We start from the raw sequence: 25800 nt of genomic DNA, 5'->3' as shown, positions 1-25800 counted from the left end.
ATGGAACTGAAAGAAAAGCTGAGAATCAACTTAAAGTACAAGTAGACAGTTAAGTATTTCACCCAGTTATCCTTACCGTAGAGGGAAAATTCTGGTTTGAGGTTTACCCTTAGGACATCTACATCACAAACTAGACACATTATATTCTTGTTTAGACAACCTTGACCTAGAAATTGCGTTGAGAGAGAGGGGGCTACAGTACATCAGAAAGACTACCTCGAAGTGTCTGACAAAGGAGGCTAACTTGACGTAATAATTTAATTAAGTTTTATTTAAAAAATAATCTGCTGTTCTTCTGTCTTGGTATTCTTACTCTAAACAGCTTATTAATTGAAACAACTTTATTTTAACCGTAGAAGCACAACAGCGTCTTCTGTTGGTGACAGTCTTTGCTCTCAGCGTACATTACCAACCTGTTGATGTCTCCTTGGCCATTTCCACTGGTCTGCTGAATGTGCTCTCTCAACTGTGTGGCACAGACACCATGCTAGGACAGCCACTGCAGCTGCTGCCCAAAACCGGCATTTCTCAGCTCAGCACAGCTTTGAAAGTAGCCAGTACAAGACTACTTCAGATCCTCGCTATCACCACAGGGTAAGTATCGAATGCTCCCTTGCTTTCAGAAAACTTAATTGTTAAGCTTTTCAGCACCCTTTAAAAATAACTTTTATTTTGTGTGAGCTTGCTTTAGGACAATAGATATTATTCAGAAGTATAAGAGTGAAGGGGGGGAGGGGGAAAAGGACTAGTCACATTATTCATAAGAAAAATGCACATAAAACTGGTAAATATTGTTGAGGAGTTTGGACCAGAATAGTTAGAACTTTCTGGTCTGTAAACACTGTACTCCAGTATTCCTCATTTTGCTATTTTGGCTTTGTATCTAGCTCTATAAAGTTGATATGATGAGGCCTTCTGTTGCTGTGTAAAAGTAATTTGTGTAAAAGCAGTACTGATAATGTGGTAGTTGTTGTTCAGAGTAGTACATTGTGCCTCTTTTCAGAATATAAAGTAATTTTCTGAGGAATACTGGCCTCTGTTAGACCAGGGAAAATTGCATGGGTACTTAAGTGTTTAGTTTAACTCAGTAAAGAAAAAAAAATGGAGAAAGTATTTTGTATTTGGAGGAAGAGTATTATTTGATATTTAGTACATGCATCTTCATTTCAGAGTTCATACACCATGTTGCATTTACCTGTCAAATCTGTTATGTAACAAAAAACAACCAATAACCCCACACCCAAAAAACCCCACCAAACACAACACCCCATCTTTGGAAGTTTCCATGGGATTATGTTTCATTGACTGAGTTGTTCTTTTTTTCCCCTAGAAAGTACTGGAAATGTATCTTTTGATTCCAAAGATTGGACAGTTTTAAAATGTCTGAAAAGGAGGGTTCAGATAAGAATAATCTGCCAAGCGTATGGTGGAGGAGGAGGAAAAGTAACCTGCTGCAGTAGAATGAATTAGAATTAGTGCTGCATTAAGCCCAGTTGTCACTTGCTCTGAGTTTACTGTTGTGTCTTTTTGTTATTGTTCCTTGGATCACCTCTCAAATACTCTTTATTTTTACTTCTCTGTGTTTATAGAACCTATGCTGACAAACTGAGCCCAAAGGTGGTCCAGTCTTTGCTGGATTTGTTATGCAGTCAGCTGAAGAATTTGTTATCACAGGCTGGTGTGATGCTTATGGCTTCCTTTGGAGAAGGGGAAGGTGAGGAAGATGAAGTAGAATCAAAAAAGGCAGATTCAAATGTGGATAATGAGAAGAGAGACTTCAGAGGTAATTATCTTGCATCATTTCTCTTACAATTTTGAAATACCAGAAAACATAATAGAAGAAACCACTGAATGCTGAGGCCCTCACCCACTGTGCTCTATTTTGATTATTGTTGGGTAATTCTTAACTCTGTAAATCAGATTAAATAAAGTCATCAAGTAATGCTGTGCTTGGTTCAGATTCATGCAGACTTGATCCATGAAGCAGTTTAAAAGTAGGAGCAGGTTGAGAATAAGAATTACTCCATTTGGTTTAGAATGAGGAGAAGAACACTTTTCCTCAAAAAATGAGTTAGTGCAAGTACTGTCTTTCATAAACGTTGTCATAAGAATTTAATTATCTAAATTTTAAACTGCAAATAAATACAGCTTAATTCAGGAAATTGTACTTGCTTTGTATTATAGAGTTCTGCATTTTGAGTGGATGGCAAAAGGTTGACCCTACCCTGTCATATTAAAAAATCTGCCACAAAATGTATTCTAAAGTGTTAATATCTTCACATAATTTGCAGTCCCTTAATGAGCATTTTGAATTTTTGTGGAACTTGTGTGTTTGAAGGAATTTTTAATTGTAGCTTGGTTTTAGGTGTACATTTGGTTTTGGTTGTGCTTATAATGATGTTCACTTATAAATAATGCAACGACTGATGAAATCATAAGGTAATTAATTAGAAATTAGGATATAAGGTCTTGCCACAAACATTTTCTTGTTAAAGCTGCCTTGGAATACGAGTTAAGGTGTGAGGAAGTACAGTATTTTGCATCAAAATTCCCCATAAAACAAAAACATACTTAGAAACCAGTGATTACATTTTCTCTAACAGGGACTTTTATAAATAATCCTGTGTGTCAACTGTGTATAGCAAGGTTTTGGTAGTGGGAAAGTGCTGCAGGGGTGGCTTCTGTGCAGAGAAAGGAGAAGCTTACCCCTCTGTCAGCCAGAACCTATTCCAGCCAGCTCCAAAACAGAGCTGGGGGGGCTGCCTCTGTGGGAACGTCTTAAGAAAGGGTAAAAAAATGCAGCTGTGTGAGAGGGAGTGGGAGAAATGCCCGAGGAACAGCTTTGCAGGCAGCCAGGGCAGTGCAGAAGGAGGGGGAGGATGAGGAGGAGCAGATTCCCCAGTGGCAGCTGGTGGGGAAGGCCTTGGGGCAGCAGGCTGTGCCCCCAGCCGCACTAGGGCCTCTGCCTGAGCAGGGGCTGTGCCTGGAAGGAAGCTGCAGCCTGCAGAGTCCGTGCAGGAGCTGTGGCAACCCACGCTGGGGCAGTCTGTTCCTGAAGGGCTGGAAAAGGATCCACGGTGGAGCATTCTTGGAGAAGTGCAGCCCATGGGAAGGACCCGTTAGGGAGCAGGACTAGTGGAGACAGTTTTACAGAATGGCCACAACCCCCTTTCATTCCCAGTCCCCCTGTTCTGCGTGGGGGTAGGGAGGTGGAAGAGTTAAGGAGTAAAGTCGAGCCTAGGAAGAAGGGGTGGTTGGGGGAAAGGTGTTCTGATTTTGTCCTCTGTTTTTCACTGGCGATAAATTGAATTAATCTTCCCCAAGTTGAGTCTGTTTTGCCCGTGATGATAAAAGATGAGTGACCTCCCTGCCTGTATCTTGACCCACAAGCTTTTAATAATTTTCTCGCTGTGTCTTGCTGGGGAGCAGAAGTGGGAGAGCAGCTTGGTGGGCGCCTGTCAGCCAGCCAAGGTCTACAGTCAGCCATCATGTCATAACTGATCGTTGTATTTTTACTTAGAGAAGAGTTTGTTGCCAGTAACAAGGACTGCTAATAAGGTTGTAAATGAAAACTTTTAACTAAACTTTCTAGCTGCCCTCCGGAAGCAACATGCAGCGGAATTGCACTTGGGAGACTTTCTTGTTTTCCTACGTAGAGTTGTGTCTTCAAAAGCAATTCAGTCAAAAATGGCATCTCCAAAGTGGACAGAAGTACTTCTTAACATTGCTTCTCAGAAGTGTTGCTCAGGTATGGTCTTTTCGAAATGTGCTCAGTTGTTACCTGCATTTCCGTAGCATGGTTCCTAAAAATAGGTCCTGTTAGAACATGTGTGACATAGTGACCATGTGTGACATAGTGAACATCTGAAACTAATTTCAGTAGACATACACAAGTTACGCTTTGGAGAATTGGGCACTGGTGGCATGCAGCTGGCATCGTAGGTGTATGCCTGATGCAGAAGTCATTTTCAGATTATTAGTGTATTGTTCCATCTTTAGGAGTTCCCTTGGTTGGCAATTTGAGGACAAGACTTCTTGCACTTCATGTACTAGAAGCTGTACTGCCTGCTTGTGAATCTGGTGTTGAAGACGATCAAATGGCTCAGGTCTTTATATTTTGTTATAAGCTTTTACACCTGTTTCTTCAAAAAGTCTCATTAAACTTTTAAATGTTTCATAGGTTTGTTCAGAGTCCGAATCAAGTGAGGCTCAGTGTAAGATACTTGCTTATCTAAGAGCACTAAATATTTTGACATATCTACCTGCAAAGCAAAGTATAACAATATGATATTACTTGTTGTCTTCATCTTGGATTTCAAATTATCTGAATTATATTCTAACACCCCAGGTTGTTGAACGATTATTCTCGCTTCTGTCTGACTGCATGTGGGAGACTCCAATAGCTCAGGCTAAACATGCAATTCAAATAAAGGAGAAAGAACAAGAGATGAAGCTACAGGTAACGATGCTTGTACCTTCTCTCTTGACTGAGTGCAGCTGAGTTACATGTACCACAGACATTTTGTCCTGTTTCTGATAGAAGCAAGGAGAGTCTGAAGATGAAGATGAGAATCTTCCCATACAGGAAGTGTCCTTTGACCCTGAGAAAGCTCAGTGCTGCATAGTGGAGAATGGGCAGATTCTAACTCATGGAAGTGGAGGGAAAGGATATGGCTTAGCATCCACTGGAGTTACTTCTGGGTGTTACCAGTGGAAGGTAGGTTGCATAAGTGTATTTCTCAACTTCTCTTAGTTTGTTTTAGAAATATAATATGATTTATAACCAACAGTTACCTATGTTTTTCCCCTTCTGACAACATTCTTGAGTAAATGACATTTTGGCAGTGTTAGTTTTGTGGTTGGACTCGATCTTAAGGGTCTTTTCCAACCTAGATTGTGCTACAGTTTTCTGATTGCCAATCCAAAGTGAAGTGTATGGCTGCTTTTGCGCACTGCCGTTTGTGTATTTCAGTACACAGACTGGAGACAGGATATGTGTTGTGTACTTGTAGAGGTGATGGTACGTGCCCCTGAGATCCAGAATCAGCACATATGTGTATTGTCTTGCAAAAGTTACCTGCTGCTATATGTAGATTTTGAATTTTTTTCTTTGTAACGGCACTTCATAAAACATTTGTTTTTCCTGCAAAAAGATGCATCAGCCTGACTGACAAGACCAGCTTTTAATACATCATCTGGAGTGATTTTTTTTTATTTTTATTTTGTTTTTTTTAGGACTATAGATACATACACAGTTGTAGTCCTTGTTAGTACAGTCTTGGAACATAGCACTCTTACTTCTTTTTTTACTTGGATCTGTGTGAATCACTGTGAACATTAGGAGTAAAGCTTACTTATTTCTGTAATACTGTTTTTAGCTCTTGTAACCCAGCTTCTGGGTGTGTATGTTTTGAGTGAGAAAAACACCTCATCTTTGTGTATTTACGTACAGTTTTCTTAATTACTAGTAGGTTAAGTTTTAAAGACTTAATGACTGACCTTATACACCAAGATGTCATTTTAGAGGTAGGGCATGATTTTAGCTTATTAGTTTTCATTCATTAAAAGCTTCTGAGTAAAACAGGTAAAAGTGTACATAAATATGCATAAGGTAAATTTTCAGTGCTTTATTGTGTTGAAATACATATTCTTGACTTTTTTCCATTTGTTTTGTTTTGCCTGCTAGTTCTACATTGTGAAGGAGAATCGAGGCAATGAAGGCACATGTGTAGGAGTGTCTCGCTGGCCGGTACATGATTTTAACCATCGCACTACCTCAGATATGTGGCTATATAGAGCCTACAGTGGTAACCTCTATCACAATGGAGAACAAACTCTGACTCTGTCCAGCTTTACTCAAGGAGATTTCATCACATGCGTATTAGATATGGAAGCAAGAACTATTTCCTTTGGTAAAAATGGAGAGGTATTTAACAGCAGTTGTTTTTTTTGGTGTTTTTTGCAACAGTAGTTTGGCATGGGTATTTTAGATAAAGCTGAGTGTGATAGTTCAGACTTGTGAAACTTTTGGTACTTGCAAGGATTACAATACAGGTACAACTTTGTCATGTTTCATATTGTTGGTTGTCAGTGTTCTGAGTGTCTTGTCTTGTTTTTTTAACTAGGAACCAAAACTAGCTTTTGAAGATGTGGATGCTGCAGAGTTATACCCTTGTGTTATGTTCTATAGCAGTAATCCAGGAGAGAAGGTAATTTAAATGTTCATCCTCATAGGTGTACTGGTTTTGGCTGAGATAAAGTCAGCATCCTTCACAACAGCCTGTGGTACTGTGTTGTGGATTTCAGTGTTGGTAATGCGGTGGTTTAGCTATTGCTGAACAACGTTTATGCAGCACCAAAGCTTTCTCACTCTGTTCCTCTGAGCCAGTAGATTGGGGGTATGCAAGAGGCTGGGAGGGAGTGCAGCTGGTCCGCTCGCTTAAAGTGACCGAAAGGGTATTACATACGATGTAATGTCACACGCAGCAATAAAACTGCGAGGAAGTTTGCCAGGAGTTTCTGTTGCTCAGGGACTGCCTGGGTATCAGTCAGCTGGTGGTGAGCGATTGTATTTTGCATCACTTTCTTTTAATTTTATTTTGTCTTTTTCTCTTATTTATGAAACTTTCTTTCTTTCAACCCATGGGTTTTCTCACTTTTGCCCTTCTGATTCTCTTCACCGTCGGGGGTGTGTGATGATCAAGTGGCTGTGTGGGACTTAGCAGCCTTAGTGGGGTTAACTCTTAACAAGAGGTCATAAATTTTCCTTTTCCTTCTGTTCAGTGTCAGTGTTAGGATGTTGGGTTTTTTGGGGGGTGGAGGTGGTAGCTGACAAGTGCTGAGAATGTTATGGCATGTGTAGCGCTATGTCACTCGCCCACTAGCTAGACTTTTCATAAATTTATATATCATGTAGTCCAATCTATTGTACATTGTATTGTATTTTATTATGTACAATTAATTTACTACAGATTTAATATTCTACACACAAAATTGCATTCCCCAGAAACCAGGGAGAATGCTGTATTAGGAATTCCAGGTAGCCATACCTGAGAAACCATGAACTGTTGTAATTTCAGCCTCCTTGAGTTTGAAGGGGTGCAGGTTTTGATCAGTGTTAAGGTGGATTTCCTAGGGATCCCAAGCCAAAAAAAGACCATACTGGTAGTTTTCTCTATTCAGCAGGAGACTCCTGCATTTATAAAATGAGCTGCTTCAGGTATGTTGAGAAGGTAACATTTAAACTGTTCTCTTTAACACTTAGGTGAAAATCTGTGATATGCAGATGCGTGGTACACCAAGAGATTTGCTACCTGGTGACCCCATCTGTAGTCCCGTAGCTGCAGTGCTGGCAGAAGCCACTATCCAACTCATTCGTATCCTTCATCGCACAGACCGTTGGACACACTGCATCAATAAAAAAATGATGGAAAGACTGAATAAAATCAAAACGTGTCTTAAAGAAGCAGGCCAAAAGCTGAAGAAAAGTCGCTCAATTCAAAGTCGAGAAGAGAACGAGGTGAGAGAGGAGAAAGAAAATAAAGAGGAGGAGAAAAGCAAACACAGTAGGCATGGTCTGGCTGACCTTTCGGAACTGCAGCTGAAGATGCTTTGTGTGGAAGTGTGGCCTGTTCTAGCAGTAATTGGTGGAGTTGATGCTGGTCTTAGAGTTGGAGGTCGATGTGTACACAAGCAAACGGGACGTCATGCCACCTTGCTTGGAGTAGTGAAGGAAGGCAGCACATCTGCCAAGGTCCAATGGGATGAAGCAGAGATTACTATCAGGTATGCTCATTTCCTACATTTTTCACCATCTAGTAGTGTTTTGTGCTTGGAAGTCTTCAGAAGGTAACATACGTTGAATATCAGGGTCATGCTGATCAATTATTTTATCAGATTTCAAAGTCTGACTTTTTAAAACAAACAGATATTAAAAGTTAAATTTTTATGATATCCAGTAAATAAAATTACTTGTATATCAAAAATAATTTGATAGTTTTGAATTGATAAGCATTATGAGACTCCTTAGATTTAGCCTCTAGGTTTTGGAGTTGGGATGTGACCAGGTTGCCAGTTTTTCTAGATCTGAAATAAGCATTGCTTGGTTTAGGATCGGTATGTATTGGCTAACTGAAACATTATTGCTCTCTTAATTTACTACAGCTTCTTGGTTATGTCTGTAAAGAGCAGTTTTTTACTGGGGGTTAGTGCCCACTTTTGTTGTAAATGGTGAGCATGGTTCTGAAGAGAGACCTGATTTGGTTTATCAGAGTTGTGAACATGTATCCTTGCTGCATTGTCCTTCCCTTCTTACGGGATGGGGAGATGCTCTGTGGGACCTGAGGAGCGGTTAAGGTCAGGAGAGGGGAGGATTCTCTCTTCTTAATGGTGGGTTGGATGATGGTTTTCAAATTAATGCAGCCTTGAAGTGTAGCGTTTGTTCGTTCACTGACCTGCCTTGGAGAACTAAAGGAGTGCCCCTGTCATAGATGTTAACACTCCAGAGCTGCTGCTGTGCAGTGGTGGGGAGCACTGGGGAGGAGGCTGGAAGGAGGTGCGGGCACTGGTTTCCGCCTCCCTTGCAGCTGTGCCTTGGAGGGGAGCTCTGAACTGAAGCTAGTGGCTTCTCTGGGCGCTCTGGTGCTCTCACAGGAAATGTCTATGGTTTTGTGTGGAAAAGACGATTCGTTAAATTTCTTAAACTCCTTCTGGCTATAGCTGAATAGTAATCTTCTGGAGAAATTGAGCAATAATTATTTTTTTCTGCCACCACTTACAAATATATTCTGAAACAACTGAGGTCAGTTCACCTGTTGAAACTGTTGCAACATTATGCCTATTTTGTCTTTATGCAAAGGTTGTTGTCACTTTAACTAAATAAACTGGAGTGCCATTGCTTGTCAGATTTAGTTCTGGATACAAATTCTTTCAAGTACGCTCATGTGACAATATAGCCTTAAATTAAGTGTGCCCCTAAAATAATTTTAAGTAAAATTTGAGTGAAGTGGCACAGTGATTGAACATAGGCAAGCTCTTAGTAATTCATTGAAGTAAGTTCAGAATGTACCGTCTCGATTAAAATCAGGCTAAAGCTTGCTTTCATTTTTAGGTAGAAGTTCACATTGTAAGATGGGAAAACATTGTGGGATAATAAAAGGAAGATTTAAAAGTCCTTTATCTGCTGGATGTATGGAGAATACAAATGTATGGAAATATAGGCTGGTGAATTTTTGTCCTGCTTAGAGTGAAAATGAGTCAAGTCTAACCGTCCTAAATATTACAAAAAATTATCACTGAATATAGATGGACAGATAGACAGACATACATTATGTGTGTCTGTTGGGTTTTCTGACCTGTGTTTTTAAAAAGTCACTGTCCTTTCCAGGTAATCTGTCCTGCCATAACCAGAGACAGAATTATCGTAAGCTATCAGTAATGTGCTCCTTGTGATGAGTAGTTGAACAGGAATGTGAGGGCATTGAAAGCTTTTCTTTAATGTGAAAAAAGTTCAGGAGTGTTTTCATTCTGTGGTTTTGTACCTGTTCACAAATTCAGTTTGGGTATGATGGTAGAATTTGGCTTAAGGTAGTTTTTCTTAGTAGAAGTCTGTTACATATTCCTAAACAATACGGCAGAAACCTCAGCACAGAATTGATAGCTTCTGTGATGTTTCTGGGTTTTAATGCTTGTTGTTGAAAACCTGTGCACGCTTTGTTGCCTTTACTTTGATACCATATCTCCCCATTTTCTGATCATAACCTCATTTTCCTCTGTTTGCATTTAATTTTTAGAATTGGTTTGTTCATTTTATTAAATATATTTTACATCTTGCTTTGCCTACATTATTTCCTGTACTTTCCTCCTGTCTCTCCCTCACTTGCTTTTTCCTGTGTCATTCTGATCTTTATTAAAGCTTCCCAACTTTTTGGTCGCCTAGTGATACTCCATTGTATAATCTGGAGCCCTGCGAACCACTGCCTTTTGATGTTGCAAGATTTCGTGGGCTGACAGCTACTGTGTTACTGGACCTTACCTATCTGACTGGCATTCATGAAGATACAGGAAAGCAAAGCACCAAGAGACACGAGAAAAAACACAGACATGAATCTGAAGATAAAGGGGAAGTGGACCAGAAAACGGAAGGTGATGTTGGATCAGATACACGATTAGGACAAAGTGCTGATGATAACAAAGGACATAGCTCGACAAGCTCTAAGTCGGAAAATGAAATCGCTTCCTTTTCTTTAGAACCGTCAGCACTCGGTATGGAATCCCAACACCAACCTGCTGAAGGAAGAAAAAAGAATCATGAACATACTCCAAGAAATCATGATATAGTGCAGTCAGAAATCAGAGCAGTACAGCTGTCTTATCTTTATCTGGGCGCTATGAAATCACTTAGTGTTCTTCTTAGTTGTAGTAAATATGCTGAGCTACTGTTAATACCAAAAGTCCTGGCAGAAAATGGTCACAACTCTGATTGTGCTAGTTCTCCAGTTGTTCACGAAGACGTTGAAATGCGTGCTGCCTTGCAGTTCCTGATGCGACACATGGTGAAACGGGCAGTCATGCGTTCCCCAATTAAAAGAGCTCTGGGACTGGCAGATCTGGAACGAGCACAAGCCATGATCTACAAATTAGTGGTTCACGGGCTGCTGGAGGATCAGTTTGGTGGAAGACTTAAACAAGGTACCATTTCAAAATTATGGAAGTATAGTGCTAAATTATGTTATTATTTCCATTAAAATCAATACTAACAATGATAATACAAATAACAATCTTGTAATTTTGTAGTGGTTATACTTTGGAAGAATTTAATTGAACAGAGAAATTTTACAAAGATGCTTTACTGTTTTGTAGATACAATACTGACATTTTTGCCTTTTCCCCAATCCCTTATTTTAATAAAAAATGAAAGCATATCAGCCAATCAGAAATATAAGAGTTTCTTCTTAAAAATGAGCAGTTCTGTAGATACTTTTCAGAAGGATTTATGTGTGACGTAAATATCATATTCACCATTCATTGTTGTTAAACATGATTGTATATGGTCATAGTAACAGGTGATGTTGAGCATGTGTATGTTCCAGGTGTAAGTAACCTGTGTTCCTGTCTGTGAAAATCTCTAAATCATTTGTGGGGTTTTGGTTTTGAGGTTTTGTTTTCTGAGGTTTTTTTTCTGAGATATTTGGCACTGCCCTAACAGAAGCTGACGAGAAAATACGTATCATTCTTTTTCTTCTTAAAAATATATGTATTACACTCTGCATCTTCAGGGAAATGATTTGAAAGGGTTTAAAGAAAGAAAAAAAAATCTAAAATGTTAAAGCTTATTAATGTGCTATCTGGTTCTTTACTGTCTTAAGGACTTCTTATAAACCAACCAAAAACATTTTAAAATGTTACTTACACTGCTGAGTTAGAAATAGCTTTGCCTAAGAGAATAGTCTTAGCTGTTACAATCATAAATCTAAATCTCATAAGATCTAGCATAAGTAAATGGCTTCTGTCACCACCTGGAAAGACTTCACCACTTACTGTGTATGTGCCTCAGTACCCTGTGTTGACAGCAGCAGGAGCAGATAGGCTGATTTCCTCATGTACGTCCATGAGTTACTGGCAGCAGTATTTGTATGGTGTCCATTTCTGTGCATCCCTTTCTTTGGGGGGGAATTTAAAATTATAGTTATCTTTGAAAGTTTAGCCACAGCTACTGTTTTGCTCTATGCAATTGTATTAATGTTCCTGTCATGTCCTTTTTTCTGTTGCAGAAGTAGATCAACAAGTAGAAGAAGGTGACCAGTCTCAGCAAGCCCAAACACCAGTTACAACCAGCCCTTCTGCTTCTAGCACAACGTCTTTCATGAGCAGCTCTCTGGAGGATACTACCACTGCCACTACTCCAGTAACTGATACGGAAACAGTTCCAGCTTCAGAATCACCTGGTGTTATGCCTCTCAGTCTCCTTAGGTAAAATACCTTTATTCTCGGCATATATGATTTTGTGGGTGTAAGGAACTAGTTGTGTGGTTTATATACAATATATGTCTTTAGCTGTGTAAGCCTTTGAAAATGTTAACATTTGTTGTCAAGAACTGCCTCTGCAGAAGATAAGAGTTTAATTTGTTACTTTGCCTTGCAGGATATGTGTTACTAGAAATAAAAACCTGCGAAGTTTTTAATCTACACTGTATATATATGTAACGTCTGAGTTCTTCAAGACAGGAGAAAACACCTTCCTTCAGTTCTTGTGTTTATTTGATATATTTTAAATTACAAATCTGTGAAATTCGTGTTTTTAATGAATAGTTGTTGAATCTCAAACCAGAGTATATCTTAATTTGTAGGTAACATATCCTGCAAGCTAAGACCTTGTTTGATCCTACCCTCACATACTGAAATGGAAGGAAGATAAAGCTAGTTAATCTGCAGAGGCTATTTGTCATGCGGAAGGAAATCTGCTTTACATCAAATGGAGTCCTGTTCTAAGTTTGTTAATTCTGTTGATGTATCTGACCTCTGTTCTTAGGGGTTTTGCAGATGCAATTTGACAAAAGCCAGAACAATGTCTTACTACAGGGACAGTAAAATATTCACCTGATTTGTTAGTTGGGCTGAGTTCTGAACACAGTGAGGAAACGGGAAGAGCGTTTACATCTTTTATAGGCAAAGGTGGTAGGAATGAGCTGAGCTGATGTTTCTTCTGCTCACCCCAGTGTATGTATTGCACCTTACCCTCAGAAAACTCAACTGTTGTACAGTATGACTTGCCAAGTGCACTCTAATTTATACGTCAGATTTCTTGTCAGACCTTTTTCAGCATAGTTCTTTTTAATATAAATGTTTATTGTTCTTTTTTTTTAAAGGCAAATGTTCTCCAGTTACCCTACTACAACTGTACTTCCAGCACGACGTGCTCAGACGCCTCCAATATCTTCTTTACCAACATCTCCTTCAGATGAAGTTGGAAGGAGACAAAGTTTGACTTCTCCTGATTCCCAGTCTGCGAGGCCTGCCAATCGTACAGGTAAGCTTGTAGTTGATACAGATAGAAATGTGGACAAATCAGTAAATTCACAGTTCAGTGTAGTTTCCTAAGACATTGAAAACCAACAGGATTTCTTTTTAATGCAACCTAGTATGCAAAGCTTTATTGAAAACTTTCAAATTACTGTCTTAGGACAAAAAGCTGTAGATTGCCTAGCTGTAGACTTTATCAAGCAAATTACTTTTTAAAAGCTGTGGAATGGATTACAAACTACATACATAAAATGAGAACACAGTATGATTGGTAATTACTTCAGGATGTTAACCTGCTTTGGGCTTATTTCTTGGTTGTGTGCCACTCTTCAGTGCACTAATTTTCTAGCTTTTGTTAGATCACATACCACACAAAACCCAAGAATTGGTGTATTTTATGACACGTACACCAGTACGGCTCCTTCCAATTAATCTTGTTTAATGAGATAGAAGGGGCCGTCCAACCTTCAAGGGCTCCTCATGCTGCTGTCTGGAATCGCGTGAAAGTAATGCGAGGCTTCTGTTCATAGGTTTATTACCACCTGCACTGTAGTGCTCAAAACAGAAACTTGCTCTGTTCCAGCATACATGCAGAATGGAATAGCTAGGAGGCTGAGAAAACATGAGAATCTTGAGTCTAAAGAGCACCAATGAGGATTGTGATGCAGAGGAGATAATACTAAAAAGAAAAAGACAAGTTCATACATAGGCATTTTGTATTAAATTAATGGAAGAGACTGAGTTAAAAGTATGTTTTCCAGATTTCATACTTGGTGCTGAGAAACAAAGACATTGCTTTAAAATTCCTGAGAGATAAAACTTTTTATGCTTGCTCTTATCTCCATGGTATTAGTTGGGTCTTTTGATTGCTTCATTTATTACATAGCAACTTGTCTGCTGGGTTTCGCATCTCACTCTCTCTTTGTTGTGTTGTTTTGTTTTGTTTTTTAAACGAAGTGATTTGTGTTTAGTCACGATACTGCCTTTACAGCAGTGTTTTTTAGTACATTGTTGATGCCTTCGTTGATCAAACCCCACTTTTATGGCAAATGATAAGGAAACTTTGAGTTTTGGTCAGTAAGTGACCTCTTTAGAGTCCCTTTAAAGACACTGCACAGAAATATAGCCATTGTCTGCAAAGACATTTTTCAGGTATGTCACCAGCTTGGTTGAGTTACCTGAAGAGGTATGTGTATTGATGTAATTTCCTAACACATGGAATTCTTGATGATTCGGACAGGGCTAATTTCATCTGGTCTACCTAAATATAAATCAAATAGATAATTTGGTACAGTTTTAAATAGAAGTCAACTTCTTATAAATATCTGTAAAGAAATAGTTCTTCTAATATCATCTGTATTCTGCTTAATTAAACAGGGGCTTACAGAATATATGTTACCAATGGGCGTGAACAGTCTAGTTTCATTACAGAAAGCATCCTACTTTGTGGATAGTAGTAGAGGGGAAAGTTGTTAAAGGCAATTATTCCCTTATTTGAAGGTCTTGTAAATAACACTGAAGAAGGATTTATGCAGTTAACATTTAACATTTTCTGTTTTAAGCTTTGTCTGATCCAAGCAGCCGACTTTCAACATCCCCTCCTCCTCCTGCCATTGCTGTTCCATTGTTAGAAATGGGATTCTCCCTCAGGCAAATTGCAAAAGCTATGGAAGCTACAGGTAATCTATTGCTATAATATCAGTTTAAACTGAAAATATTGATCAACATGAAACACTTTTTTCCAATGGAATACTTAGGTTTTAAGTTCTGTAACCATTTGTGGGGGAGTTATTTTTTCACCATCGATGATACGATACAATTCTAAAGTGTAATTTTCCTGTTTTCAGGTGCCAGAGGAGAAGCAGATGCACAGAATATTACAGTGCTGGCCATGTGGATGATAGAGCACCCTGGAAATGAAGATGATGAGGAACCCCAGTCAGAAGGGACTGCAGATTCACGACATGGGACAATAGTCTCTGGAAGTGGTGGAAAATCTGTTGATCGTTGTTATTGTCAGTCACCAGGTGACATCCCTTCTGCTGATGCCACTGAAATGGAGGAAGGGTTTAGTGAAAGGTAAAATGTGGTTTCCTTCTGATTGCTTGTAATCTGTTTCTGAAACTGAAAATCTCACAACTTCGTTGTTGCTGACAGAACATTACATTGTAATGCCACTTTTGAATTTTGTTACAACATGAGTAAAAGCAAAGATGCAATTAAATTAAGTGTACACAGTGCATTAGTTTTCCAGTGCTGTTTGTGCACAGAACCAGGGAAGAATGTAACTCAGCACCCTTCCCTCAAAAAAAAAAAAAAGGAAGGAGGAATGAAAAAAATGAGAGCATATAGCTTTTCATTTTACCTAAAAGACTTTAGCAATAAAGCAAAATTTCATTACTTGGATGTTTTTTTTTTCCTTCAGTGTTTTCATGAACAGTTATTTTTCTGCATTTTTTTTTTAAATTAATTATTGGTTTGTCCAGAGAGGATGACACTGAATTGAAGTTTGCATGCTCAGTCACCTTCACAGCCTAAGATCTGAACTATCTATTAAACGAGGAGGAAAGGTGGTGGGTTTTCTTTTCTTTTGTTTTTAATCCTGAAAGTAGTGGTTATATTTTTAAGTGACACCTATTAGGAATCATACCAGCTGTTTTTTTGATAGGGAGGATGACAATTACAAGATGTATTTTGAGAACATTTTTGTTGAGATTCCTTGATACTGAGATACCATTTTTAAGTTTCCTGTTACTTTGCCTCAGGTAAAGTGTAGATCCACTGAGAACTCACAGATTTTGGTTGGGAGAAATAAACTAAGTAACAGGTGTTACTAGGTAACTTTAAATTCATGTTTTGGAAAACATTTTGGGCAAAAGGGGGAATGGCTGAAGCAGCAACAACAGAAATGTTGATTTTATTTATTTTAAAAAGAAGAAACCCAAATCAAGCTGTAGTTAACACTGACAGCATAAAATGAGTATCAAATAGGTGTTGACATTGCTGCATCTGATTAGTTTGAGGTAAATCTCACAGTCAAAAAGACAGTAAGTATGTGCTGCAGTGGAACTGAAAATTCTGAAATTCCAAATGCCCTTTTTTTCTTTTTGTGAAAGAAAGGAAAAAAAATACCAGTAAACATGATCTCAGTATTTTTCCTTACTTTACTGTATGTGGCTGTTTAAACCTTAGTTTGATTTGCATGTAAATTACAAATTCTTGCAGCCCTGATAATATGGATCATGTGGATAACGCAGCTTCTGCGAGCGGACCTCCTTCTAGAAGTCGGTCTGCTGTAACGAGAAGACACAAATTTGATTTAGCTGCCCGAACGTTGCTAGCACGTGCTGGTAAGTATACTGAAAGATTTCCAAGGTCTCTGCTTATCAAGTAAATGAAGAGGAGGGGGACTGGTATTTACCACAAAAGTTACAAAACTCTTTTTCATATGTGTATCAGTGCATATTTAACTTAAGTGTTTTATGTGGTAATAAGTAGATTTATGTTTGGTGGAAGAGTTAAAAACAAAGCAAAAGGAAGTTGAAAGTACAGTCATCTTTATTACATGCAAAATAAACTGCTTTATTTTTCCTTTTTTCCTTTTTTTTTTCTTTTTTTTTTCTTTTTTTCTTTTTTTCTTTTTTCTTTTTTCTTTCTTTTTCACTTGAGCGGGCTTATACCGCTCTGTACAGGCCCACCGGAATCAGAGTCGAAGAGAAGGGATATCTTTGCAGCAAGATCCAGGGGCGCTTTATGACTTCAACTTGGATGAGGAGTTAGAAATTGACCTTGATGATGAAGCAATGGAAGCTATGTTTGGGCAAGACCTGGCTAGTGATAATGATATTCTGGGAATGTGGATCCCAGAGGTATTGGATTGGCCTACCTGGGTGTGTGTGACTGCAGCGGGGGCTGCTTTAACTTACTGCTTTTGGCATCTTTGTATTTTAAAATCTAAAGTAACATGCATATATGCTTATAGCCTGTTTGAAAATACCTTACTAAATACGAGCAATGCTTAAAATCCTCTTGTGTTCTGTAGCTTCACTTTTAGATTAAAAATAGTGCTTTCTTGTGGTTCTTGCTTTGCACTTCCGTATGTACATAGATATTTTCCTCCCTCCTCTGAAAGATGAGAACAGAACTAATATAGTTGTTGTTTTGATGATATCACTCACAAATCAAGTAGGTGGTCCAGGTTGCTTAGCTGTGTGAGGTAACACACAGAGTGGGAAATGTTTATTCTGTTTAAAATAAAACCACCACCAATAATATCTGATCTGTAGCAACATAATTTGCACTTAAATCATTTTTTCTTAATTCAGTAATGTATTTCATTCTCTGGGAAGGATATGGTGACAGTCCTGACTCAGTTGTTGTGTGGCCCACTAAAAATATGTTTGAGGTGAAGAGGAAATATATTAAGAGCAGCTTGTTAATTTTTGTATTATCCATGTCAAATTAGACAAGCAACTTACAAGACTAAGCTTGTGTCATCTAATTATGATGTTACCTGACCAATATGGAAGCGCGTTTCGGTGTGCATATTGAGCTTTTCAGAGAGCTTGTTTCACTGGAACATCACAATGAAATGACTGACTTAGGACAGAAGTGTAATTCTGGAAAAATTGAACTTTATATCCAGACAAAACCTTGGAATTTATTGACACAAATTATAGTTATTGTTGCTCAGTAAATGTGAAGTCCGATGGCCTGAAAAAAAAAGGATTATTTTTCCTGTGTTGAGTCTAGTCTTAGTCAAGTTCTGAGGAGAACCAGCTAACTTAGATAACAAGGAATGTGAACTAGCAGAGTTATATGTGAAAAGTTATAAGTCAGGAATTTTGAGTCAGATCTGAAATGAAATAGGAAAATCTCATCCTCTGAAACTTTACTTCAAAATGTTTTTCCTGTTCTGACATGACCTGCTCTTCGTTATGGCATAAATTGCCTATTTCTGCTTTGCTTTTGTGCAAGGTAACCACTGATACCACCCTTTGTAACAGAAATGGGCAGGAACATCCACTTAAGAATACTGACATATTTTGTATCTAATATGAATATATTTATTCTGTAAAAATAACGTGAAAATCTTACTATGCAGCATGTTTGTGAATCCGAAGACAGAGAAGAAGTAGTGGTTTGTGAACTATGTGAATCCAGCGTTGTCAGCTTCAATCAACACATGAAAAGAAACCACCCAGGCTGTGGTCGCAGTGCAAATCGCCAGGGCTATCGAAGCAATGGCTCCTACGTAGACGGCTGGTTTGGTGGTGAATGTGGAAGTGGAAATCCTTACTATTTGTTGTGCGGCATCTGCAGAGAGAAATACCTAGCCCTGAAAAGTAAATCTAAAACATCAGCTTCTGAAAGGTACAGAAATACTCTGCGTAAAGAAAGGAAACATCTTAAAAATGCTTACTAGCATTAACATTTTAAGAATTTGATTGAAGAAATCAAAATTCCTAGCAGAAATTGTCTTTATTTCAACTGAGGATTAAAATAATTCTCTGTATTCAACAAAGTCATATTTAGGAAAAAGGTTATCTTGATATTGCTATTTTTTAAATGAAATCCAAGGAATTACTTTTGGGGATGTTGCCAAATCTTGTTGACTTTTTAAAACTTCCTTTCTCAATTCTAGCTGACAATTCCAGTATTTTTTACGGACCTTTCTTACATTAGTACTGCAAAATGCTTCCTCCCTCCACAGACACTTTAGAAGGCCTTTTAATTCTCTATTACTAGCCATTTCCAGAAATCGTATCTATATTGACCTAACAATAAAGTAACTTAATAGTAAAGTTTAAAATTATTATGTATATATGTAAAATATTGGAGCCATTTGGTTATTTTCTTTGTTGCTTTTTCATACAGGTACAAAGGCCAGGCTCCTGATTTAATAGGTAAACAGGACAGTGTTTATGAAGGTATGTTTGTAAGTTGCTGAAGATATTAAATATTTTGCACTTGTACAATGTTTTATTTTTCCGTAAAGTACCTCCATGCAAATAAACCCATTATGAAACTGTGCATGAAGGTATACTTTAAAATCTTCTTCAGACTAGTTGTTGAATTTTAATATTTTTTTTAGTTCAAATGGGAAAAAAAATCAGTGGCACTTTTTCCTGTGTCTTTCATCTAAGTAGCTGAAATGGCGAATACCTGACTTTGGATGATAAGGTATTGTGGGTGCATGTTATATGCAGAACTGCACATACAAAGCCTTATGTTGCGATACATTTCTTCAGAGTAATGTAGGAGAATTACCTTAAGTTAGAGTCTTAAAAATCTGCCGTTAGGCTTATTCTTACTTGTTCTGCCTTTGTGCTATCTAAGAATGGCTCCTGAGGATGGCTTTCACATTAAACTATTTCTAGTGACTGTGGAAAGCCTTTGCCACATGATTCTTTGATTCTGGGCCTTTCTGTAGCTTATGTGATGGCAATCGTATGATTTGTCACATTTGTCTACTTAAGACTAAATGAGTGCTCCAGAATTTAACAGCCAGTCCATCTTCCAGTAAATAAAACTTGTTCAGGTTCTACTGTATGGGGAGTGAGATAGAGTGGGAGGGATCAGTAAATGTAAGTTGTCCTCTAAGTGGTTGGGAAGTGAATAAAATGCCTAACTGAGTTGCAATTACAGTGATGTTTCTTTTTTTCCTTTCCCCCTGCCCTTCCCCCCCAGGAAGGAAAAGCAAAAGCCTGGGTGTACTATTATAACTTAAGAACTCATGCATATTCTTTGATAAAATATGAAGATCAGAAATGTCTAGTATCTGTCTTTACCTTTCAGCCCTTTGGCATATGCACCCATTACCATGCTTTAAAGCACAACCATACGTCTATGCTTTTCACTATGTTACAGGTTTTGGAGTTGTCTTGTGCTAGGTGTGATGACCTCTCATTTCTGTGTTTTTAAAAAAAACAGCTAGTTTGATACTTTAGAGAATCTTCCATGAAACTTCTCTGCAGTAGAAATTAAGATCAAGTTTAATGGATGGGGCAAGAGCAGGATTTTGGTTTTCTGATTCATTATGTTGCGTCTATGTCAACATCAGAAGATGGTTTAATCCACGTTTTATACCCTGTATTGGTTTTTTTTATTAACTGGAATTACTTGATATTTTAGCTTTTGTAACCAAGTCTAATTACATTTCTGCAACTCCAGAAGACTGGGACATGTTAGATGTAGATGAAGATGAAAAGCTGACAGGAGAAGAGGAGTTTGAATTACTGGCTGGACCTCTTGGGTTAAATGATCGGCGTATTGTGCCTGAACCTGTACAGTTCCCTGACAGCGACCCTCTGGGGGCTTCAGTTGCAATGGTGACAGCCACCAACAGCATGGAAGAAACATTGATGCAAATAGGTACATTTGAATTGGGTTTCATTCAGAGAACAAGTACCTCCCGTTTGGTGTGGTTTTGTAGGGGCAGTGCAGAAACATTTTGACAGTCTTTCCTGCCTCCCACCACGAGCAAGTGACAACAGGTTCTAAATTGTCCTTTTATTATAGGGGAGTTAGAGAGAGGAGTGTGAGGCACTTTTATTGGCGGAAGGTATAAAGCTTTTATTTACTAAAAAACCTGTGACTGTGGTCCTACAATGAATGCCAGTAGCATGTTGTGCAGAACTCGGAGATGGATTCCTGGATTTAAGTTGGGATTTACTGACCAGCCTATTGAAATGCCAGATGATTACTTAAGTTTGTAGGCCCCTCTAATGGAAGAGGGAAGCAGAGGAATTAATATTAACTTGAGTATCATCAAGTTGTGGTCATCAGGCTGAAAATAATAATTAAATTACGGAGTGTATTTCAGGAGTGTATTTTCCTTGCAGTCATTATCACTATAGTTCTGTATGTGTGAAATGTTGAAGAACGAATGAGTAATGTTCAAACTTAGGCCAAATTTGCTTCTGGGCTTATTACTATATGGTAATATTTTGCTTTTCTTTAAATACTAATGCAAATTATCATTATTTCTAAGGCTGTCACGGCTCTATAGAAAAAAGTTCTTCTGGCAGGATAACCTTAGGAGAACAAGCAGCTGCCCTAGTAAATCCACATGACCGTGTTATGGCTCTGAGAAGAGTGACTGCTGCCGCCCAAGTCCTTCTTGCAAGAACTATGGTTATGAGAGCACTCTCACTTCTGTCTGTCAGGTTTGTGGCATCCTTGGCAACACTTGAACATTTTCATTTGGAGCCAGTTACCAAGTTATGTTCGATAGGGATGCAGTTTTAAGCTATTTGGGAAAGCAATTCTAATTTTACATACTCGTATCATACTATTAAGAGAAAAAGTTCTGTTGATTTTGTTCTTTTGAGCCCGGTCTTGAAACTTCTACATCTTATATGGAAAGTGGATTCCAGCAGTGTCAGCCGTTCAGAAAGTAAAGATGCTATGTTTGTCAGTGAGTTTTTGTGCAAGGGAAGTATTAGATGTAAGCATTGGAAGAAAGAAGGTGAAGTGCAGGGGTTAATGGGATATGAGGATTTAGAAACTGGCCTTGTACAAGATACCTATGTGACTATGAAGACGTCACAGAGGTCTGGCATGTACATGTGCATATTGTCATAGCGTAACTCTAAACATGAATTATCCATGTAACTTTGTTTGGAGTGATTCCACGTAAACTCATGGATTTTTGCTAGGGCAAGTCTATTATGTGTTTTTGTCTTCAGCTTAAAAGAAAAGGAGTGGAGGGGGCTACAGCTTCATTTTCTTTCCTCCCCTTGCCCCTGCATAGTAACGATGTCCAGCTAATCAAACAGGCAGTGTTTACTCATGTTTTGGTAATAGTTTTATCCAAACTTACCTTTCTTTCAAAATGTACTCATAAAACCAGGATTATTTATGTTTGGTTTTGGCAGTGGTTCCAGTTGTAGCCTGGCAGCTGGTCTTGAATCCTTGGGATTAACAGATATCAGAACTTTGGTTCGGTTAATGTGCCTCGCTGCAGCAGGGAGAGCAGGCCTCTCCACAAGTCCATCCACTGTGTCAAGTTCAACAGAGCGATCTAGAGGAATACACAGCAAAACAAGCAAGCCTATATCTTGCCTTGCCTATCTGAGTACAGCAGTGGGCTGTTTGGCATCAAACACTCCTAGTGCTGCAAAGCTGCTGGTACAGTTATGTACACAGGTAGGACTGTTACTTCAACATAAATATTTATATTAAAAGACTTACACATGAGATGCAACAATCCTTTTTTTAACATACTGGTAATTTGTGCTCTTCTGAGCTGTGATCAGACTGGCCTCAGTTTGAGGATCTCCTTAGAGTTCTTGTTTAGGGCTTTGCACAAGAGTATGTTTTATTGTTGGTAAAAAATCGAGCAACTACTTTTTTTTTTTTTTTCCCTGAGTACTCTTCAAGTGGAAAAAATAGATGTGCTTTTTGTATTGACAGAGTGTTCTCTTAAAGTTTTGGCTTTTCCAATTGAGTCAATTCTGTGTGGAGCACAGATTATATTTAGAAAGAGATGATTACAGCTGTGGACATGCAGCAGGATTTCATATTTATCAGGAAACTTCTAAGCAATCAGAGTAATTAAACTCTTCTGTTCTTCTGAGTTTGAAATATAATTGTGGAGAAATAGGAGTGTTTGGTGGGATGATGGATTTTATTGTGGTTATTGCTTTTTATGGTACCACCAGGTGCATAAAAAAGGTCTTCTATAAGCTCCATAGTTCTTACTGGTATTCTTGGTTACTTGATGCTTTTCTTTAAAAAAAAAATATCTCTGGATCTGAATAGTTGTTTCCATTAAGTCTAGGTCTTCCCCAGGACGGAAGACATAAATTCCGTATTGTACATGAAAATAAAAGTGGTTGGGAGCTGAGGATTTCCAAAAAAAACCCTTGAAAATACTGAAAACACTGCATGATTTGTTGAACTGAAAATATTTTCCAAAATTGACTTTTCTGTTTGGTCTGGTTACTTATTGTCCTTAATTATTTATTTTTAGAATTTGATTTCTGCAGCAACTGGTGTAAACTTGACAACAGTTGATGATCCAATTCAGCGAAAATTTTTGCCGAGTTTTTTAAGAGGAATTGCGGAAGAAAACAAACTTGTTACATCTCCAAATTTTGTGGTTACTCAGGCGCTTGTAGCATTGTTGGCAGACAAAGGGGCCAAACTCAGGCCAAACTATGATAAAGCAGAAATTGAAAAGAAAGGTATGATACAGCTTTGTTTTAAAATGTTAATTATTGAATCTTCAATTCCTCGTTTGTATTTGAGAGACTTGCTAGAATAATGTATAAGTAAATATACTCTCAAAACAGTTTAGTAAACAAATTTTACTTAGAAATATGGTCATGCTACATAATGGCATCTTTTCCACTTTGGAAAAAAAAAAAATGAATGTATGTGTCTTCAAAGGCATGTAGCCAAGACTTTCCAACCTGATGAAAGTAAGGGGAGTGACAGCTGGTTACTGCCACCAGCCCCTGGCTGGGCCGTCGCGAGCTGGGCCGCGGGAGCTCAGGGGCCAGAAGGAGCTGCTCGGCCTCAGCACCAGGCTGTTCCTTGGTAAAGGGAGGGGAGGACACAGCAGTGACAGCAGTTTATCTCTGTCAGAGGAAGCATTTTCCTGTTCAGAAAGTACTTGGTTTTTGACCAGCCATTTTCCATATGGTTGGAATAAGGCTGCTCATAATTCTCTTCTTAGGGTTTGGGGTGAAATTTTAAAGGGAGTTGTTTTTCTGTTTGTATCGGAAGAGTTTTTCTAGCAGTTAATATGAGCGCAGCATTCTTATGGTTTTTTTTCTCTTTTTCTGGAAATTATGGCTAATTCTGTGTTTGTTTGTGTAATTCTGTTTGGTACTCATCTAGGCATCATCTCACTGTTTTGTTTAAGCAGGTTTAATTGCCCATTTGTATGCCCATCCTTCCTATGATCCTTCTGCTGTAGGCCCTCTGGAGCTGGCTAATGCACTAGCAGCTTGCTGCCTCTCTTCAAGGTTATCTTCACAACATAGGCAGTGGGCTGCTCAGCAGCTGGTGAGAACTCTTGCAGCACACGATCGAGATAATCAAACTGTTCCTCAGACCCTCGCTGATATGGGGGGAGACTTACGAAAATGTTCCTTCATAAAACTAGAGGCTCATCAGAACAGGGTAAGCATGATTTCTCCCAGAATTGCACAAATTCTAATGCTTGCATTTGTAGAATACAGAAAAAGTAAAATATTATTTTACAAGTATACTGGCCAAAATGATTTCCCACAAGAAGTTAATTTTTGGTGAAGTGAGCTATTGCTGGAGGGTACCTCTAATGCAGAAAAACGCTTAGCTTTGAAGCTTCAGTTAGAGGGGACATGAAAGTGTTCTTACAGTACATGAAGTCAGCATAATCACCTTCAATCTTTTCTTAGACTAGATTTTAATTTGCATTAATTGGTCTGTCACAGTAGTTAAAGTCTTTGTCCCCTATTCTGTGCAATAGTGGCCTGTGGAGCATGGGTCTGAACAAAGTATAGCACCCCGACAGAGCATGCTTAATTACGGTGCACAATACTGTAGAAGCAGAAAAATCATAGAATGGTTTGGGTGGGAAGGGGCCTTAAAGACCATCTAGTCCCAACCCCCGCCCTGGGCAGGGACATCCCCCCCCCAGCCCAGGCTGCCCCCAGCCCCATCCAGTCTGGCCTTGGGCACTGCCAGGGATGGGGCACCCATAGCTGCTCTGGGCAGCCTGGGCCAGCGCCTCGCCGCCCTCACGGGGAAGAATTTCTTCCTCATATCTGATCTAAATCTGCCCTCTCTGAGTTTAAAACCATTCCCCCTTGTCCTGTCGCTGCAGGCCCTTCTAAAAAGCCCGTCCCCATCTTTCTTGGAAGCCCCCTTTAAGTACTGAAAGGCCACTGTAATGTCTCCCCGGAGCCTTCTCCTCTCCGGGCTGAACCACCCCAACTCTCTCAGCCGGTCCCCACAGGAGGGGTCTCCAGCTCTCTGACCATCTTCGGGCCCCTCCTCTGGACTCAGCCTAACAGGTCCATGGCCTTATGTCGGGGGCCCAGGAGCTGAACGCAGCATGCCAGGTGGGGTCTTGCCAGAGAGGAGCAGAGGGGGACAGTCACCTCCCTCAGCTTGCCAGCCACGCTGCTTTTCTTGAAGCACAGGATACGGTTGGCTTTGTCTTGTTTAATTGTTTACAGTGTGTCCCATTACTTAATGTTTGCTTAATATTAATGAACAAACATACCAAAGCTTTAGATTTAAATTCCAGTTTTGTCATGATTATTTTGGTATTTGTAGGTCATGACGTGTGTTTGGTGCAATAAAAAGGGACTTTTGGCTACTAGTGGAAATGATGGCACCATAAGAGTTTGGAACGTTACAAAGAAGCAGTATTCATTGCAACAGACGTGTGTGCTCAACAAGCTGTAAGTTAATTCTTTATAATAGTCAGATACTTAAATTAAGCTGTAATTGTGCAAGGTAATGAAAAGAGCCAACTGTGCAGTATCTCCTGCACTGACGTTCTCTCATTTTTTTCCTCTGGGACTGTTGCTGTGTTTATGGCATGCAAAGTAAATTAAATAGCTTCAAACTGAAAACAACTTCAATATCAAGTTGATAAGAGTCAGTATAAAGTTGTTTTAAAATATTCTTAATTAATTACTATAATGAGAAATGGGTAAAATAAAAAGTGTAAGGGACTGTCCTATAAAAAAAAAGTGAGTATCCCTTCAGTGGGTCCCAGTGGACAGTTCCAGTGTACAACATGATAATTGCGAGTGTGGTCATTTGAATCAGGCTTGA

General features: G+C 38.9%; 1 protein-coding gene across 20 annotated transcripts in view; it reads left to right on the top strand.

Annotated features, from left to right (window-relative positions):
• HERC1 (HECT and RLD domain containing E3 ubiquitin protein ligase family member 1) overlaps positions 1-25800 on the top strand; it is a 109822-nt gene that overhangs the window by 61883 nt on the left and 22139 nt on the right. For 7 of the 20 annotated variants that reach the window (XM_055717265.1, XM_055717266.1, XM_055717267.1 and 4 more), the window contains 24 exons: positions 357-594; positions 1590-1783; positions 3593-3748; positions 4000-4106; positions 4349-4459; positions 4541-4717; positions 5687-5926; positions 6126-6209; positions 7265-7785; positions 9914-10689; positions 11772-11970; positions 12867-13027; positions 14583-14699; positions 14868-15099; positions 16246-16370; positions 16690-16910; positions 18125-18393; positions 18898-18950; positions 20155-20394; positions 21014-21188; positions 21900-22170; positions 22997-23210; positions 23894-24153; positions 25294-25421. In XM_055717265.1, coding sequence (XP_055573240.1) covers positions 357-594; positions 1590-1783; positions 3593-3748; positions 4000-4106; positions 4349-4459; positions 4541-4717; positions 5687-5926; positions 6126-6209; positions 7265-7785; positions 9914-10689; positions 11772-11970; positions 12867-13027; positions 14583-14699; positions 14868-15099; positions 16246-16370; positions 16690-16910; positions 18125-18393; positions 18898-18950; positions 20155-20394; positions 21014-21188; positions 21900-22170; positions 22997-23210; positions 23894-24153; positions 25294-25421 — 5269 coding nt within the window. The remainder of the gene's footprint in view (positions 1-356; positions 595-1589; positions 1784-3592; positions 3749-3999; positions 4107-4348; positions 4460-4540; positions 4718-5686; positions 5927-6125; positions 6210-7264; positions 7786-9913; positions 10690-11771; positions 11971-12866; positions 13028-14582; positions 14700-14867; positions 15100-16245; positions 16371-16689; positions 16911-18124; positions 18394-18897; positions 18951-20154; positions 20395-21013; positions 21189-21899; positions 22171-22996; positions 23211-23893; positions 24154-25293; positions 25422-25800) is intronic. The other 13 variants (XM_055717285.1, XM_055717276.1, XM_055717283.1 and 10 more) reach the window with 12 other exon arrangements.

The sequence above is a fragment of the Falco cherrug genome, chromosome 7 (genome assembly GCF_023634085.1).
Source record: "Falco cherrug isolate bFalChe1 chromosome 7, bFalChe1.pri, whole genome shotgun sequence".
NCBI classification, from domain to species: Eukaryota; Metazoa; Chordata; class Aves; order Falconiformes; family Falconidae; genus Falco; species Falco cherrug.
This window is presented reverse-complemented; position numbering and strand designations above follow the sequence as displayed.